This window comes from Pelophylax lessonae (genome assembly GCF_965119305.1).
Source record: "Pelophylax lessonae genome assembly, chromosome: 3".
Taxonomy (NCBI): Eukaryota; Metazoa; Chordata; class Amphibia; order Anura; family Ranidae; genus Pelophylax; species Pelophylax lessonae.
In genome coordinates, this window is record NC_138770.1 from 41,080,708 (window position 1) to 41,100,783 (window position 20,076).

At 44.6% G+C, this 20,076-nt stretch overlaps 2 protein-coding genes across 2 annotated transcripts in view; one reads left to right on the top strand and one right to left on the bottom strand.

Annotated features, from left to right (window-relative positions):
• LOC309550292 (uncharacterized protein) overlaps positions 1-763 on the bottom strand; it is a 979,642-nt gene extending 978,879 nt beyond the window's left edge. Inside the window, 2 exon segments of the mRNA XM_082250695.1 lie at positions 494-617; positions 704-763. Of these exon segments, the coding sequence (XP_082106821.1) occupies positions 494-617; positions 704-757 (178 nt within the window). The 5' untranslated portion in view covers positions 758-763.
• LOC309550683 (uncharacterized protein) overlaps positions 1-20,076 on the top strand; it is a 3,164,715-nt gene that overhangs the window by 369,031 nt on the left and 2,775,608 nt on the right. The window lies entirely within an intron of this gene.

The window sequence follows — 20,076 nt, forward strand, 5'->3', positions numbered from 1 at the left end:
AAAGTTCAGACTTGCAGACCCTTTGGCATGAAATAAGTGACCGTAGGCCTAGGCTTGATAAGACCTGTTCTGCCCGACTTTTATGCCATTTTCTGAGCTTTATTGAACTGTATCAGGTTATTATTAGTTTGTAGTAGGCTGACATCTAGTAGCAAATTTGGGCCACTACAACTTGTTTACTATATGATTTTAGTTTCTTGACACTGGGTCATGCAATCTCTGATAATCAAGAGCTTTAGACTTGTACACTTTTTTACCATAGAACAAGTGACCACGGGCCTAGGATTCTAGTAATAAGCAGCACTGGAGGGAGCTTGCAGCAGTATTTCCTCCTGGAAATATAAGTATTTCAGTTTTTTTGTTGCTCCTTACTTTTTATTCTGACTAGACTGTAAATAAGTACCCATATTGTTTCTATGTGTTTATCAGATGATGGGGGATCTAGGTGGATCCTCCGTACTGCTCTCTCCTTTACAATAAAGTCTCCTCTTACCCGGTGATGTGAGGGGCGGCTGATTCTCCATCATGACGTCCTTGTAGAGATTCTTGTGTCCTTCTAAATACTCCCACTCCTCCATGGAGAAATAGACAGTGACATCCTGACACCTTATAGGAACCTGACACACACAATGATACAGTCACCATCCAGACACATCCCTTGTCCGTTACTGGATAATGTCCCAGAATTCCCAGCACCGCTCACCTCTCCTGTCAGCAGCTCCATCATCTTCTTGGTGGCTTCTAGAATCTTCTCCATGTTGTCTCTCTCAGGTTTTAGGGAATCACATGGAGGCACTGTGATGGTGAAATGATCTCCAGACTTCGGAATCAGAAACCTCTGTTTTGGGAAACCAATAGGAATAACAAGTTACATTCCCAGAATCCCCCTCACCTTTCCGGTCAGCAGGTAGATGATCTCCAGGCTGAGGTTTAGTATCCTCTCAGTCATGTGACTTCAGTCCTCCTCCATCCTCTTTGAAGTGGTCATGTTAACCATTCGGGTCTCTCTGCTCCTCCCAAGACCTCCTGCCTTCTAGTCTCCTCTTCCCATGTTTGTCTCCAGGACTTCTCCAGAGCCTGCCCCATCTTCTGGAACTGTCTACCTCAATCTGTCCAGCTTTCTCCTATTTGGTCTGCTTTTAGGTGATCCCTGAAAACTCATCTCTTCAGGGAAGCCTCTCCCGCCTCCACCTAACAACTGAATCTTTTAATTCTCCCATCACCTCATCCCTCGCCTTTTGTTCCACTTGCCCCTCCCTATTAGACTGTAAGCTTTCCGGAGCAGGGCCCTCCAAACCATTTAGTATTAAATATTTTTGTATTGGTACCATCTCCCTTTATAATGCAAAGCGCTGCCCGAACTGTTGGTGCTAATTAATCATGTCATGTGACCTCCCGAAATGCTCCTCATCTCTCTGTTCAGGTCTGAGTTTTATTATTAGAGATAAGAGTGATGTCATGTGACCTCCCAGAATCCTCCTCACCTCTCCGGTCAGGTCTATGTTTTATTATTAGAGATAGGAGTGATGTCATCCATGGTAAACCATCTCCGTGCTGTGCATGATTGAATACGGACACTGTGCTATCATTATGGTAAATGCTCTAAGATACTTTGAACTTTCTATTTTTTTTGGTGATTGATTCTCACCACCTCATGTGATCGAAGAATCAATTATCTTTTATGACGTTGTAATAAAGCAAATCTCCTGTGCTCGAGTCAAGTATGACGGAGGAAAAAAGAGATCCTTCAGACACAATAGGAAGAAGCCTGCGGTCTTGCTGCCCCCTCAGGATCAAGGGTGTCCAGAACAAACTGGGAAAAAGACAAAAGAAAAGGGGCGCACCGACCTAGTGCATCACCACTAAAAGCATTTATTAAAATGTTAAAAAGTATACAGTATACTCACAAGGCAGGTGTGATAATACACACATCAATATTGCACATAAAATTTCCAAGGTAGTCAAAGTCCCACACAAAGCTGAATGGCATGCAGTGTGCCGCATGGGGCTGCTATGGCTGGGCTGACGCGTTTCAGGGGCGAGCCCCCTTCCTCAGAGCCAGAGAAATTGCTGCAATTTCTCTGGCTCTGAGGAAGGGGGCTCGCCCCTGAAATGCGTCAGCCCAGCCATAGCAGCCCCATGCGGCACACTGCATGCCATTCAGCTTTGTGTGGGACTTTCACTACCTTGGAAATTTTATGTGCAATATTGATGTGTGTATTATCACACCAGCCTTGTGAGTATACTGTATACTTTTTAACATTTTAATAAATGCTTTTAGTGGTGATGCACTAGGTCGGCGAGCCCCCTTCCTCAGAGCCAGAGAAATTGCAGCAATTTCTCTGGCTCTGAGGAAGGGGGCTCGCCCCTGAAACGCGTCAGCCCAGCCATAGCAGCCCCATGCGGCACACTGCATGCCATTCAGCTTTGTGTGGGACTTTCACTACCTTGGAAATTTTATGTGCAATATTGATGTGTGTATTATCACACCAGCCTTGTGAGTATACTGTATACTTTTTAACATTTTAATAAATGCTTTTAGTGGTGATGGACTAGGTCGGTGAGCTTCTTTTCTTTTGTCTTTTATGACGGTGGCCTGTGTCTGTGGCTGCTCTGATGTTTGACAATTTCCCTTACCATTCAAGGGTCTCCTCTGCTTTGTCTCTGCACTACTGGCAACCTCGCCAACACCCCCTTCCCTCTCTCTCACCACAACCTCATCACTTTCACAGTACCCTTGTCTCCAACCACCTATCCCTCCAAGCAGCAAACGATTACTTGTAGAAACCTTCACCTTTTTAACCCTTCTATTCTCTATTCTGGTATGGACCACCTCTATGTCAAAATCTCTCCCTTGTCCTTTCCTGACCTGGCCACCCTCTGTCACCAACAGCTCACTCTCATCCTCACTGGGCGCACTTGCTCCTCTCACTACATGCAGATTCAGGCCCTGACTGTTTTCCATATTGGCTGACCGATGACACCAGAAATCTCAAGAGACATAGAGGATGATTTACTAAAGACCAATATACTGTGTGTAATCGAAGTTCACTGAAAGTGCAGCTTCTCTAGATCTGAGGGGAAGCTCTGCTGATTTCGATCATCTAAAGCAGGGTTTCTCAACCAGTGTGCCGCGGCACACTGGTGTGCCGTGAGGGGTCCCCAGGTGTGCCACGGCAAAATGACCCCCAACCTATGCATTAATAAGTAATCTGCTCTTTAATGATTGCTGGCTGGTCTGCTGGCTGATCAATTGTTACAGCGGTGTCGGTCTGGTGCCAGTCCGCTGTTTAATACTCGCTTCCCACTGCCACAGGCACTCGGGAAGCTGTGCGGGCCTCCCAACCTGCGTTCTGCCAACCAATGACGTCATCAGTTGCTATGGGCGGATTGGGCACACAAGCAAGGGCTTGCTGGACGTTAGAGCCGGGAGACGCTGGCTGGCGCAAGAGGAGAGAAACCGGGAAGGGGGATCTTCTACATTTTCATGTTCGTTACCTACGGTTTCTTATAGACTTTTATTATGTCCCTTACTTTTGGCGTGCTTTCAAAAAATGCACCAAAAACGTAGGTGTGCCTCGAGATTCTGCCAGATTGTAAAGGGTGCCTTGGTTGAAAAACACTGATCTAAATCATGTGCAATCAAAAATTCAGTTTTTTATTTTCCTTGCATGTTCCCCTAAGCGCTAGAGCAACTGCACCTGCAGTGCACAGACTATTTAGCTTTAGTAAATCAACCCCCATAGTCATGCACGGGAGCAATTGTGGCGTAAAACCAAATCCCTACAGGAATTCATCCGTTAAAATACTGCCCTCCTAAAATCCAAATTCTGCCTCCATGCTATCAGACAAACCTACTTTGTCACACTCATTAAAACCTTGTCATCCAGTCCTCATTGATCATCTTTACCTTTAATGCCCCGTACACACGTGCAGATCGTCGGCCGAACGATCGGCCGTCTTTTGTCCCCGGGCTGTTGTGTCTGTTGAAAAGTGCAAAAGACTGCACAAGAATTTTGTCCGCCGACTGCAGAAGTGATGTCATGTGATGGTTAACTTTCCCTGTGTTTTTTCTTTTCTGAGCATGCCCAGTCTTGCAAATCTGCTGTCTGTCGGCCTAATTCTGTATTGACTGGCGAACAATCGGCCGCTCTGGTGTCGGCATACAAAAATCTTAATGCTTGCACGACAGATTCTTTTCGGCCGAAAGTGCGCTGTCGGCAGCATCATACTAACAAGCCGAAAATCAGCCGATCGGTCGTCGGCCGAATCTTTTCGGCCGACAATCTGCACGTGTGTACGAGGCATAACTCTCTGCTTTGTCCTCCACCAACTCCACCCAGTAACTGACTCGCTGCTCCTGAGATTGCCAATCACTTCAAAAACAAGAGTGATGCAAATTGTGAGGACACCTCAACTGTACAGATATCTTCCCCACTTATCATACCTTGTCTAACAGCCAGTCAACAGTTTTGACCTTGTTCCTACAGAAGAGATCACCAAACATTTCTCAGAAGCCCGTCTTATTACCTGTCCTTTGGACCCTGTTTCCTTGCAACTACTACGGTCACCCTCCTCTTCTATCCTATTCTCCCTCACTCATATCTTCAATCTCTCACTCTCTACTGGCACCTTCCCCTCGCCTCTAAAACATGCACTGATCATCCACATCCTTAAAAAGCCCTCACTGGAACTATCTGAACCCACTTCCTTGCGCTCATTCACATCTAAACGTTTAGAGCTCCTACCTCACTAAAAACAACCTTCTTGGCCCCTTACAGTCTGGCTTTAACTTGCGGCACACCACAGAAACTACCCTACTAAAAATCTCTGATGATTTACTAACTGCTAAAACCAATGGGCACTGCTCCATACTCCTACTACTAGACCTGTGGCCTTTGATATTGTTGACCACCCGCTCCTTCTGCACATACTCCACTCCTTGGCTTCCAATATTTGTCTCTTTCCTCCTACCGATCAAATGCTCCTTCAGCGTTACCTACAACTCTGTCTCCTCCTCTGCACTTCCTCTTCCTGTAGGGCCCTCCAAGACTCTCTTTCTTGTACCCCATTTCTTACCTACCAACACCTCCTCCCTTGGTCACTTGATAACCTCCCACAGCTTCCAATACAATCTTTATGCTGACACCCAAATCTATCTCTCTGCTCCCAACCTCAAACCTTTAAGCCTCGTACACACGCACAGATTGTTGGCCAACCGATCGGCCGTCTTGTCGAGTGTTGTTTGTTAGTTGAAATGTGCTCTAGACTTGCACAGGACTTTTGTTGGCCAACAAAAACCAACTTCAGAAGTGATGTCATGTGATGGTTGACTTTCCGTGTGTTTTTTCTTCTCTGAGCATGCCCAGTCTTGCTCATCTGATTCTGCCGAAATCTGTACTGACTGAGGAACAATCGGCTGTTCTGTAGTTGGCCAACAAAAATTTTATAGCATGCACACCAGATTTTTTTCGGCCGAAAATTCGCAGTTGGTTGTCGGAAGCATCATACTAAACAAGCCTACAATCGGCCGATCGGACGTTGGCCGACAATTTACGGCCAACAATCTGTGCGTGTGTACGGGGCTTTAGTCTCCTCTCACATTATTAACTGACATATCAACATGGATGTCACACCACTTCCTCAAACTCAACCTTTCATAAACTCAGCTCATAATATTCCCCCAAGACCATGCCTCCTCCATTGATTCCCTTATTATCTCTTGCCTTGACTACTGCAACTCCCTACTTATAGGCCTACCTCTATCCCCCTTTTAGTCTATCATGAATGCTGCTGCCAGACTCATCCATCCAGTGTCCTCTACCCCTCTCTGCCAATTCCTCCACTGGCTTATGATACCTCACCAAACTTGTCTCAATGTATTTGAAAAACGTTGTCTCTCTGCTCCTCCCATGACCCCCTGCTTTCTAGTCTCCAGAGCCTGCCCCCATCTTCTGGACTGTCTACCCCAACCTGTCCAGCTATCTCCTACTCTGTCTGCTTTTAGGCGATCCCTGAAAACGCATCTCTTCAGGGAAGCCTCTCCCACCTCCACCTAACAACTGAATCTTTTCATTCTCTCATCAGCTCATCCCTCGCCTTTTTGTCCACTTGCCCCTCCCTATTAGATTGTAAGCTTTCCGGAGCAGGGCCCTCCAAACCATTTAGTATTGAATATTTTTGTACTGGTACCATCTCCCTTTATAATGCAAAGCCCTGCGCAAACTGTTGGTGCTATTTAATCATGTCATGTGACTCCCGTGAATGCTCCTCACCTCTCTGTTCAGGTCTGAGATATAATATTAGAGATACAGTAAGAGTGATGTCATGTGACCTCTCCGGTCAGGTCTGTGTTTTATTAATAGAGATAAGAGTGATGTCATGTGACCTCTCCGGTCAGGTCTGTGTTTTATTAATAGAGATAGGAGTGATGTCATGTGACCTCCCAGAATCCTCACCTCTCTGGTCAGGTCTGTGTTTTATTAATAGAGATAAGAGTGAGGTCATGTGACCTCCCAGAATCCTCCTCACCTCTCCGGTCAGGTCTGTGTTTTATTAATAGAGATAAGAGTGATGTCATGTGACCTCCCAGAATCCTCACCTCTCTGGTCAGGTCTGTGTTTTATTAATAGAGATAAGAGTGAGGTCATGTGACCTCCCAGAATCCTCCTCACCTCTCCGGTCAGGTCTGTGTTTTATTAATAGAGATAGGAGTGATGTCATGTGACCTCCCAGAATCCTCCTCACCTCTCCGGTGTTCCGTGAGAATTACCTACCCGTGAGAAAAACCTACCCCTTGTCACTTCCGGTGCACGGCACTGTATGTAATGCAGCGGTTACATTAAAACAACTGTGCTGCAATACGAGTCATCTCCGCTCCTGTCCCTGTCACTTCCCTGCTCTCGGCTAGTAAATATGAAAGCGGCGGCGGGTGTATGAAAACATAAATCACAGAGCCGAGAGCCGCTTTTATATTTACTAGCCGAGTTGAGGGAAGTGACAGGGACAGGAGCGGAGATGACCCGTATTGCAGCACAGCTGTTTTATGTAACCGCCGCGTGGGTAGGTTTTTTTCACGGTACACCGTCATATGTTCATACTAGTGCGCATGCGCACTAGTCAGCTCCTCAGTTGTTCCTTTAGGTATCCGGGGCTGTGAGCATGCGCACTGCTCAGCTGTTCCTGGCTGGAAGTGACGAGGGTAGGTTTTTCTCACGGGGTAGGTAATTCTCACGGAACACCGGTCAGGTCTGTGTTTTATTAATAGAGATAAGAGTGATGTCATGTGACCTCCCAGAATCCTCCTCACCTCTCCGGTCAGGTCTGTGTTTTATTAATAGAGATAAGTGTGATGTCATGTGACCTCCCAGAATCCTCCTCACCTCTCCGGTCACCAGGCAGATGATCTCCAGGGTGAGGTTTAGAATCTTCTCAGTCATTAGACTTCGGTCCTCCTCCATCCTCCTTGAAGTGGTCATGTTATCCATTTGGGTTTCTCTATAGATGGATAGCGAAGAATTATCTGGATTGGTAATGGTTGTACAATAGGATGGAGTTAAAAAGGTGGGCTGCATGTTGGCACATGAAGATTGGGTTACTTCATGTTTACTTCCCAAGTCTTGAAAAGCAGTCCAGAGACACAGCAGAGGAGGTCTATCAGCTGCATACCCCAGCAGAGGAGGAGGTCTGTAAATATAGAAACTCCAGACTGTCTACTGACAACTCTCATCGTGCATAAGCATTGTGTTACCAGTGTCTGTATGCTTGGTCTTCCTACAGAGATTGTGTAGTCTTCATAGACATAGCGGGTTGTGCTAAGCATCCAGAGTCATGTGTCTGCTGCGTGTGTTGGCAGTTTTAATCTTATACCCTCTTACCTTGTGTGCTGCATTGAGCTTAACCACTTCGGGACCACCCACTGTGTATTTACGTCGCTACTTTGACGTTAAATACCGGGATTATGGCAGCTATCTGCTTCCATAACCCCGGAATTTTCTTACACGTCTGGCGGTCTTCTTTCACATAAAAGTGATCCCAGCAGTGGATTCACCACAGGATCACTTTTATGGGCGGCGGGAGAGGTGCCCACCTCCCTCACGCTGCTTCCTGGATGTTTTTCCTGCTTACCGGAGCCGTCAGTAACGGAGAAAATGATCCGATCCCCTGTGCTTAAGTCAAGTGAAAGCAAGATGGCCCCCACTTCACTGTAGGTACTTGGAGGATCGCCCTTTGGCCTTAAAGGGCCCCTTTTTTTTTTATTTATTTTTTATTGCTTCTAAGTGTAAATGTTAGATCAGAGATCTTTTTGACCCCAGATCTCACATTAAATAGGACCTGTCCTGCTTATTTCTATTACAAGGGATGTTTACATTCCTTGTCATAGGAATAAAAGTGATCAAAACATTTTTTTTTTTTTAAAAGGGACAATGTAAAAATAAAAAATAAATAAAAAAGTAAAATAAACAAGAAAAACATTTTTTTTTTTTTTAAAGTGTCCTGTTCCTCCGAGCTTGCGCGTAGAAGCGAACGCATGCACACGTCACGCCCACGTATGTAAACCGTGTTCAAACCACACATGTGAGGTATCGCCACGATCATTAGAGCAAGAGAAATAGTTCTAGAAAAAGACCTCCTCTGTAATGCCCCGTACACATGTACCGATCGTCGGCCGAACGATCGGCCGTCTTTTGTCCAGGGCTGTCGTGTCTGTTGAAAACTGCAAAAGACTGCACACGAATTTTGCCGGCCAACAACAGCCGACTGCAGAAGTGATGTCATGTGATGGTTAACTTTCCGTGTGTTTTTTCTTTTCTGAGCATGCCCAGTCTTGCAAATCTGCTGATTGTCGGCCGAATTCTGTACTGACTGGCGAACAATCGGCAGTTCTGGTGTTGGCCAACAAAAATTTTAATGTCTACACGACAGATTCTTTTCGGCCGAAAGTGCGCTGTCGGAAGCATCATACTAACAAGCCTACAATCGGCCGATCGGTCGTCGGCCAAATATTTACGGCCGACAATCGGTACGTGTGTACGGGGCTTTACTCTAAGCTGGTAACCTGTAGACATTTTTACAGCGTCACCTATGGAGATTTTTAAGTACCAAAGTTTGTCACCATTCAATGAGCGTGCGCAATTTTAAAGCATGACATGTTGGGTATCTATTTACTCGGCGTAACATTATCTTTCATATTATAGAAAAAAATTGGGCTAACTTTACTGTTTCTTATTTTTAATTTCCCTTTAATTAAAGTATATTTTTTCCCAAAAAATTGCAACTGTAAGACCGCTGAGCAAATACGGTATAACATTAAGTATTGCAATGACCTCCATTGTATCCTCTAGGGTGTCTGCTAAATAAAATATGATGTTTGGGGGTTCTAAGTAAATTTTTAGCACAAAAATACTGATTTTAACTTGTAAACAACAATAAGCTTGGTCCTTAAATGGTTAAATAGCCCTAAAGCCTCACAAGGGGCTGTGGGCGGCTGGGACTACATTATCACTTAGGTAAGGACTGTAGGACTGTGAAAGTCCCGCCTGGCTACACAAAATAAAATCTGTGGTTCTGTGAAGGGCGTTTGGGGGGGGATATAAAAACGGTGAAAAATTGGTTGAAGGTCCACTTCTGTAAACCATAAATTCACCCAAAATTTTGATCCTGGAAATTGGGGTCAAATGTCGGTCTAACCCGAATCTGAATCTCATCCTTCATTACAAGAAACTGCTAAGGTGGGAAGGTGACACATCTCCAAAATGAAGAGAACGTTCCGGCCCCGTAAGTGGGGAAATGTTCTGCTCCTGAAGGGATTAATCTAGGTTTCCACACTATATATGTGTGTATCATCATCTGCTTGACATAAAAGACGTCACAGTGACTATGGAGGAAGAGGACGGACAGGATTGGGGGGGGGGGTTACTGGGTGTAAATAGAAAATAAGATCTGATTACCAGTGGTGTAGTGGTTAGCACCTTCACCTAGCAGCAAGAGGGTCGCTGGTTCTAATCCCAACCACGACACCACCTGCCTGGAGTTTGCATGTTCTCCCCGTGCCTGCGTGGGTTTCCTCCCACACTCCAAAGACATGCTGGTAGGTTAATTGGATCCTGTATAAAAAAAAAATTGGCCCTATTGTGTATGTAAGTGAGTTATGCCTCGTACACACGCATCGATTATTGGCCGGGAATTTTCGGCTTGTTAGTATGATGCTTTCGACAACCGACTCCGACTTTTCGGCCGAAAAAAATCTAGTGTGCAGGATACAAAATTTTTGTTGGCAGTCAACACAACGGCCGATTTTCCGTCAGTCAGTACAGATTTCGGCAGACAAAAATCTGATGAGCAAGACTGGGCATGCTCAGAGAAGAAACAACACACGGAAAGTAAACCAGCACATGACATCACTTCTGAAGTAGATTTTTGTTGGCCGAGAAAATTCGTGTGCAGTCTAGGCACATTCCAACCAACAAAACACCACTCTGGACAAAAGACGGCCGATCGGTCGGCCCGATAATCGTTGCGTGTGTACGAGGCATTAGGGACCTTAGATTGTAAGCTCCTTGAGGGCAGGGACTGATGTGAATGTACAATGTATATGTAAAGCGCTGTGTAAATTGACAGCGCTATATAAGTACCTGAAATAATAATAATTACCTCCTCTGCTGCCACGTCCAGCAATGTCTTCTCTCTTCCACTTCCTCCCGCCTCACCTCTCACCCGGAACTTCCTATTTATACCTGACATCACTTCCTGTCTCTACCTGACATCACTTCCGGTCTGTATTCCATAGAGACTTCCTGTCTGGGTGGAAGTGAGATCACCACCTTGTGAAGCTAAAAGAAACTGCAGCCTCAAGAATATTTTGCAGGACAGTCCTGTGATTTTATTACTTTCTCATTGTGTTATCCTGCAGGATTCAGCAATGTCTCCTTTCTACTTCCTCCTGACTCAGCTCTATACAGTATACAGCATTGTTGTCTGGCAGCTGGACTTCAACATCCCATTCCAGTCCTGGAACGAAATCGGGTTGGGGTGAACATTGCTCAGCCATTCATAGTAAGCTTTGTATTCTATAAATGAATACATAGCCACACCCGGTTGGCTGAGGCAGAGAGACCGCCAGATGATGTCACAAACTCCACCTCAGCCAATCAGAGGAGGTCTCATATTCATTCATAGAATGCAAAGCCCCCTGTGATTGTCTGAGCAGCTCTCAGTCTGACTCAGTTTTATTCTGGGAGTAGGCCAGAAAGTCTCCATCCCACAGGAGGCACACAGCGCTGTATACTAGATGTAGCTGAGGCTATCCTTCTGAAGTAAAATTCATCTACAGTATCTCACAAAAGTGAGTACACCCCTCACATTTTTGTAAATATTTTATTATATCTTTTCATGTGACAACACTGAAGAAATGACACTTTGCTACAATGTGAAGTAGTTAGTGTACAGCTTGTATAACATTGTAAATTAGCCATTAACGTCTAAACCGCTGGCAACAAAAGTGAGTACACCCCTAAGTAAAAATGTCCAAATTGGGCCCAAAGTGTCAATACTTTGTGTGGCCACCATTATTTTCCAGCACTGCCTTAACCCTCATGGGCATGGAGTTCCCAGAGCTTCACATGTTGCCACTGGAGTCCTCTTCCACTCCTCCATGACGACATCACGAAGCTGGTGGATGTTACAGACCTTGCGCTCCTCTACCTTCCGTTTGAGTATGCCCCACAGATGCTCAATAGGGTTTAGGTCTGGAGACATGCTTGGCCAGTCCATCACCTTTACCCTCAGCTTCTTTAGCAAGGCAGTGGGCGTCTTGGAGGTGTGTTTGGGGTCGTTATCATGTTGGAATACTGCCCTGTGGCCCAGTCCCTGAAGGGAGGGGATCATGTTCTGCTTCAGTATGTCACAGTACATGTTGGCATTCATGGTTCCCTTAATGAACTGTAGCTCCCCAGTGTCGGCAGCACTCATGCAGCCCAGCCCAGACCATGATACTCCCACCACCATGCTTGCCTGTAGGCAAGACACACTTGTCTTTATACTCCTCACCTGGTTGCTGCCACAAACGCTTGACACCATCTGAACCAAATACGTTTATCTTGGTCTCATCAGACCACAGTTCCAGTAATCTATGTCCTTAGTCTGCTTATCTTCAGCAAACTGTTTGCGGGCTTTCTTGTGCATCATCTTTAGGAGAGGCTTCCTTTCGGGACGACAGCCATGCAGACCAATATGATGCAGTGTGCGGCGTATGGTCTGAGCACTGACAAGCTGACCCCCCACCCCTTCAACCTCTGCAGCAATGCTGAGATTTATATGTCTATTTCCCAAAGACAACCTCTGGATATGACACTGAGCTCGTGCACTCAACTTCTTTGGTTGACCATGGCGAGGCCTGTTCTGAGTGGAACCTGTCATGTTAAACTGCTGTATGGTCTTGGCCACCGTGCTGCAGCTCAGTTTCAGGTCATGGCAATCTTCTTATAGCCTAGGCCATCTTTATGTAGAACAACAATTCTTTTTTTCAGATCCTCAGAGAGTTCTTTGTCATGATGTGCCATGTTGAACTTCCAGTGACCAGTATGAGAGAGTGAGAGCGATAACATCAAATTTAACACACCTGCTCCCCATTCACACCTTAGACCTTGTAACACTAATGAGTCACATGACACCGGGGAGGGAAAATGGCTAATTGGGCCCAGTTTGGACATTGTCACTTAGGGGTGTACTCACTTTTGTTGCCAGCGGTTTAGACATTAATGGCTGTGTGTTGAGTTATTTTGAGGGGACAGCAAATTTACACTGTTATACAAGCTGTACACTCACTACTTTACATTGTAGCAAAGTGTCATTTCTTCAGTGTTCTCACATGAAACTATATAATAAAATATTTACAAAAATGCGAGGGGTGTACTCATTTTTGTGAGATACTGTATATATAATACATTTACTTGAGTCTATCTTTTCTTTTAAATATGTAGCTCCCTCCCCAACCTCCAGAGGCCTGGTGGTGACCCCCAGAGACAGGGAGGGCCGAAATCCCTCATTAGAGTGCAGATTACTAGGCATGGTGGGTGGTGAACATGATAGAAAGATGTCACTTTTATGCTTAAACAAGGAGAAGTTTATTTCTCACCACAGGAACAAAAATGGGAGAGAGGGGTAGGGCACAGGACACCCTTAGTGAAAAACGGCTGATTGGTCGACTCCTGAAACAAAAATGCAGAATAGGTAGAAAGCAGTACAGATAAAGAGCTTTTGACCTGGGAGGCAACTCCTCTCCCCTGGGTCCAGTCTCCTGTAGCTATCTGTACTTTGTAGTTTAAGCTGTGGACTGACCTGGGAGGAAACTCCTCTCCCCTAGGTCCAGTCTCATATGGCAATAGTATGCAACTCAAGGAAGATGCAGGAGCTCTGTGGATGATTCCATCTTGACGCTTTCCCAGGCTCTCCGACACATGGCAGAGTCACCTCTGGTACTTCATCTCAGGTCTGCATCCTTTCCTTCACTCTTCCAGGCAGTATGCAGGCTCTCCCTTACAGAGCCCCGAGCACATGGTTAGGCCTCATGTTTTAGGCCTACCCAGCACCAGCTATTCCTCACACACCCACTGTAGTGTATTAACACAGACCAGGCTGTACAGGTTGCTTCTTTATTCACTGAACATCACGCATACAACTAAACTTCAGCCACACCCAGCTCCCAGACATATACATAATTGTAACATTTTGCAGACAGCAACTTAACCCGTTGCTTACCATACTACATTCCCTCCTCTCTTTGAATAAAACATAACAACGTATTAATAAGATTAACAAAATGCATGGATGAACAACTAGAAATTTAAACTATAAACTCCTGACTATACACATAGTCCTTAAGGTAGGCCGGTGGATTAGTTGCTCGATTTTCTCTTGGCCATTCCGATGTGGATGGTTGTGGATTGAAGTCTGGATCACTGGCAGTATCATCACTACTCTTTGCCAGTTCGCCGTCGTCCGATACTTGACCTTCTGACTCAATAAATTTCTTCACAAATGAGGAATTACGCACTTTTGTGTGTCCATCTAAATCCTCTAAAACCACTTGAGTACCTCTTTTCTCCTTTACAACATAAGGCTCAGGTTCAAAGGACGGAGCCAGTTTGTTAAACCGATCATTTTGAAGCAACACCTTATCACCCTGTTGAAGGCCACTAGGTTGACAATGGCGGTGGTGGTTTGCATACTGTTCAGCCCGGATCTTCCTTTCCTCATCAATATGCCGAAAAGGTTTCTGACTCGTAGGAGGACCCCCAATGTCTGGCAATTTTGTCCTGAATTTGCGACCACAAAGAAGTTCCGCAGGACTAACTCCAGTGACAGTATGCGGAGTTGTGCGATAAGCCAAAATAAAACGCCACAGTTCCTTTTTCCAGTCTCTTCTCTCTAAATGAGCAATCCGCAAAGCTTTTAGCAAGGTTCGATTCTGGCGTTCCACTTCCCCATTAGCCTGTGGCCAGTATGGAGTTGTACGATGATGTTCAATAGCATTTGATTTCAGATAGTCCTGAAATTCCTGAGAAGTAAATTGGGCACCATTATCACTCACAATCCATTTAGGCAACCCATGAGATGCAAAAATGCTCTCCAACCCCTCAATTACAGTTGATGATGTAGCTTTAGTGAGAACTACCACCTCTTGCCACCTTGAATAATAGTCAACAACAACTAAAAGATGGTGTCCATATGGAATGTCACACAGATCAATGGCTAAATCTTCCCATGGTCCCTCAGGTAGAACAGTGTGAGTTACTGGTTCTGGTTTAGGTTTGCTGCCCACCAACTGACATGCTCGACATGAAGAAACAAAACGTTCCACATCCTTGTCAATTCCTGGCCACCAGACTTTCTCACGTAATCTTTGTTTGGTGCGTACAATGCCTTGATGGCCCTCATGGGCTAAATGTAATGTACGTTTCCGTAAGTCTCTAGGCATCACAATACGATTGCCACGTAAAACTAGTTGTCCAGCAATACTCAGCTCTTGTTTGATTCTGTGATAGCTTGGGTCACAATCCACCCAAATCCCTTGTCTTACACATTTTCTCATTCGAGCAATGTCCGGATCCACAGATGACAATTCTTCAACCTCCCACGGTGTCAATGCCTGAGGCATGGCGTTAGTAGCCACAAAACGAATGTACTCTTCTGCTAGGTTATGAACAGGTGCTGAAGACTGAGGCAATCTGGAAAGTGCATCTGCCGCATTAGTCGGTCCAGGTCTGTACCGCACTGTAAATCGGTACGGTAACAATCTGAGAACCCATCTTTCAATTCTGGCGGATGGTTTTGAGCGTGGCGAATATATCACTTCCAGAGGCTTGTGGTCTGTGATGATTTCAAAATCAAGGCCGTAGAGATAGGTGTGAAACCTTTCACATCCCCAAACAACAGCCAAAGCTTCTTTTTCGGTCTGAGAATAATGTCTCTCTACATCAGTAAGGGATCTGCTTGCATACTGAATAGGCCTGTAATCGCCTGTGCATTGTCTCTGAACCAAGATGGCGCCTAACCCCACAGGGCTAGCATCGACAATAACTTGGGTGTGTGCAGTAGGATTGAAATAAGCCAAAGTTGTGGCGCAAGTCAGCCGTCTCTTAAGTTCATCAAATGCACCTTGTTCCAAAAGGCCCCACTTCCAAGGGACTGCTTTGCGAGTTAACAATCTCAGAGGTTCACTGACAGTCGCCATATCTGGAATAAACTTGGCACAGTAATTCACTAGCCCAAGAAAACTGCGTACTTCTGCAGGGTTTTCCGGATTTCTGGCATCAGACACAGCTTTAATTTTACAGTCCTCCGGACCAATGCCCCTGTCAGACAGCACATGGCCCATAAAAGTCATTTTATTCATTTGAAATGTGCACTTCTTCTAATTTAATGTTAACCCTTTCTCCTTCAAGCGATTTAGCACTGCACGGAGACGTTCATCGTGCTCCTGTGTGTTTGTTCCCCACACAATTATATCATCAGAAATGTTATGCGTGCCTTCACAACCATGTAGCACTTGCTGAATCACATGTTGATAGGCCTCCGGTGCTGACGATACGCCAAACCTCAACCTCTTGAATCTAAAAAGACCTTTATGGCTTGCAAATGTAGTGATGACTCTAGATGCTGGGGTCAATTCAATCTGATGATAACCCCATTTCAAATCCAGTTTACTGAAGACACTTGCCCCATTCATTGCATGTAGAACATCTTCAATAGTGGGAATTGGATGTCTCTCTCTCTGCACAGCTTGGTTAGCACATCTCATGTCCACACAAATCCGAATATCTGTGCCCTTTGGTACAACAACTAACGGCGATACCCACGGAGTGGGTCCTTCCACAGGTTCAATAATGTCAAGGTCTAGCAGCTCTGCCAGTTTGTGCTCAACAGGTGATCTCAGGCTATAAGGAAGTCTGTGTACTGGCTGTGCAATAGGCTTTACATGTGGATCAATGTGAAGCTCCAACTGAAAATCCTTTAATTTTCCAAACCCAGAGAAGCAATCTTTAAATTCCTCTTTCAATGCAGAAATAGCAGGAGACAGCATATTCACTCTTGCGCTGCCTACATCACGGCCAATCTTTAACACCCCTAGTGCCATTGCGGTTTGACGACCAAGCAGAGGCGACCCTGTGCCATCTACAACATATAATTCGGTCTGCAATGGAGGACCAGTCTCATGTGTTTGAACAGAGGTATAAAATTTGCCTTTAAGTTGTAGTGGTGTACTGGAGCCATAAGTATAAATCTGTTTAGTGGTGTTACACAATTTAAGGTGATTTTCTCTGCTATTAAGACTGTGCCAAGAAGCCAAGTCCATAACATTGCATGTAGCTCCAGAGTCAATCAACACTGACACATCTGTATTTCCAATCTTAATGGTTAATGTCCCAGCTTGCGAAGAACACAGGGAGAATATAAATTCACAGTCAGGAGCACTCTCTTTATCCTCAGCTATAACATTTACTTGTGCTGATGGTCCTTTGGTTTTGTTATCTCTGGTTGTACTTCTACACACAGCTGCAAAATGACCTGTCTTTCCACAAGCATAGCACATTTTATTCTGTACCACAGTGCAGTCCTGACTTGTGTGTCCCTCTCTGCCACATTTACTGCAGATTATATGTAAAGTCCTCTTTGGAAAACTCTCTTTCCTACTCCAGATATTCCTATTATTATAGGTAGGTTTGGAGACTGTATTGACAGATGCAGTGTCCTTGGTTTCAATATGCAGAGCCTGGAGCTCAGACAGTTCAATGGCTCTTGCAATCTCCTGCAGACTAGTAAGTGTGAGACTAGGTTCTCTCAATAATCTCATCCTGAGGTGCACAGATGTGCATTTCTCTATGACCTGATCTCTGATTATCTCCTCAGTTACAGTCCCAAAATCACAAGACTTTGCCAGATATTTCAGCCTAGTCACATAACTGTCTGTGGTTTCTCCCGGTTCTTGCACAGCCTGTCTAAACTTATATCTTTCATAGGGAATATTTTTCTTTGGCTCAAAGTACTCACTCAGTCTATTCATAGCTGTCTCATAGTCTGAATCATCCCCTGTTGCTCCCAGGGTTTCAAAAATGTCCTGAACTTGAGGTCCAGCTAGATGCAGCAGCATGGCTCTCTTCTGAGCAGGTGCAGTCACTCCTGTGGCTATAACATAGAGCTGAAATCCCTTCTTCCACTTGTCCCAGCGCTGTGAGAGACTAGTGTGGTCTCCAGACACATCAAACAGTCCGATAGCCGGTAAATCCAGAAAGCTAGCCATCCTCGTCGCCAAAATGTAGTGTATTAACACAGACCAGGCTGTACAGGTTGCTTCTTTATTCACTGAACATCACACATGCAACTAAACTTCAGCCACACCCAGCTCCCAGACATATACATAATTGTAACATTTTGCAGACAGCAACTTAACCCGTTGCTTACCATACTACACCCACCCAGACCCTGTCTCTGTGGGGAGTAAGAGACAGATCACCTGACTTCCTCCAAATAAATAGCCTCTCCCAGCATGCTCTGCTACCAGTGTGATTGGCTGAGAGAAACATACAGTACATTATCATAACCTGACTCACTGTAATTCCTCACACTAATGTCAAAGGTAACAGTGCCACCTACTGTCAGAAAGGAGAAATACAGCCAAACCAGGATTAGGAGGGAAATCCAATGACCACAAAGACTACAAATTAGCCAGGCTAGCCCACCTAGCACAACTAAATTTACTAGCAACCCTGCTTAGGACAAGAGTGCTACAAATATCATATATATATATACATATATATATATATATATATATATATATATATATATATATAGTGTGTATACAGACCATCAATCAATGACTCAATGTCTGTGAAAAAAAAGTGCAGTCCCATACACTAGAAACTTGTTACTTTAACGGACAATTGCACGGTCGTGCGACGCTGTACCCAAATAAAATTGATGTCTTTTTGTTCCCAAAAATAGAGCTTTCTTTTGGTGGTATTTGATCACCTCTGCGATTTTTTTATTTTTTTGCGCTATAAACCAAAAAACTGCGACAAAAAAAAAGCAATATTTTTCACTTTCTGCTATATAACATTCCTAATAAAAAAATGTAAAAATCTAATTTTTTCAGCATTTCTGGCCAATTTGTATTCTACTACATATTTTTTTTTTTTTATGCTGCGCTATAAACAAAAAAAGAGCGACAATATTTAAAAAAAAAGAAAATATATACTTTTTACTTTCTGCTATATAACATTCTCAATAAAAAAAGAAAAAGAAAAATCTATTTTTTTCATCATTTTTGGCCAATTTGTATTCTGCTACATATTTTTGGTAAAAAAAATTCCAAAAAGTGTATTTTGGTTGGTTTGCGCAAAAGTTATCATGTTATCAAACTAGGGGAAAGATTTATGTCATTTTTTTTTATTTATTTATTTACTGGTAATGGCGGCGATCTGGGTTTTTTTTTTTGTTTTTTGTTTTTTAGCGGGACTGCGACATTGCGGCGGACAGATCGGACCACTAACTGACATTTTTGACACTTTTGGGGGGACCAGTGACATTACTACAGTAATCAGTGCCAAACATATGCACTGTCACTGTAATAATGACACTGGCAGGGAAGGGGTTAACCCAGGGGCGATCAAATGGTTAAATGTGTCCCTAGGGGGTGCTTTCTAACTGTGAGGGGGGTGGGCTTGTGGAATCAACACAAAGACCTATGATCCTAAATAGGAGAAACACAGGAGCTCTGTGTTCATTCCAGAGAGAACAACGGTCTGAAGTGTTTACAACAGTAGACTGCCGTTCTCTCTTCACAGGGATCGATCGCGGGTGCCCGGCGGCAATCGCGGTCCACCGGTCCTGTGCATCAGCTTCCCCTGTAGCGGGTGTGAGTCTCCAGCGGCGCGTGCGCCCCCAGTATTGCTCCTGCGAACCGCTGTACAGGTACACGGGAACCTGCCGCTGTATTTTGACGGCGGCTGGTCGGCAAGTGGTTAAAAAGTGGCCAGAATGCATCAGTTGCCAACATTTCAAAAAGTTTCCAGGGACGCCTTTTTTTTTTTTTTTTTTTTCGCTGTGTGCCCAGCAAGCCATTGTAGGAGGAGAATGTACTTTAATTTGGGGTGGAGCAATAATTTAAAGCGTAACTCCACTTTTGTTGAGAAAAAAACATTCCCCTCTGGGTGATCTCTGTACATTACAAGGATTGTAACAAACTTTGTTGCAGATTCCTACCTTTTGTTATTCTGAAGAAATCATTGTTTGTTCCTCTGTGCTGAGTGGCTCTAATTGGAGTGGTTTCATAATTATCTAACAGCTGTGGCAGCTGCAGAGCACTAATGAGGAAATCTGCTGGACCTGCATCCCTTTAGACGTGTTCCTATTGGGAGTATCTCACTAAACATGACATTTTTGTTGCAGGGGATGCCAGAAATCTGACTTGTATCTTAGTGCAGACTTCTGCGAAAATTGGTGAGCCAATCACACAAGCAAGAAATTATGTTTCTGGGGGTGTGGTCAGTATACATTCTGTGTACAGAGCAGCTCCAG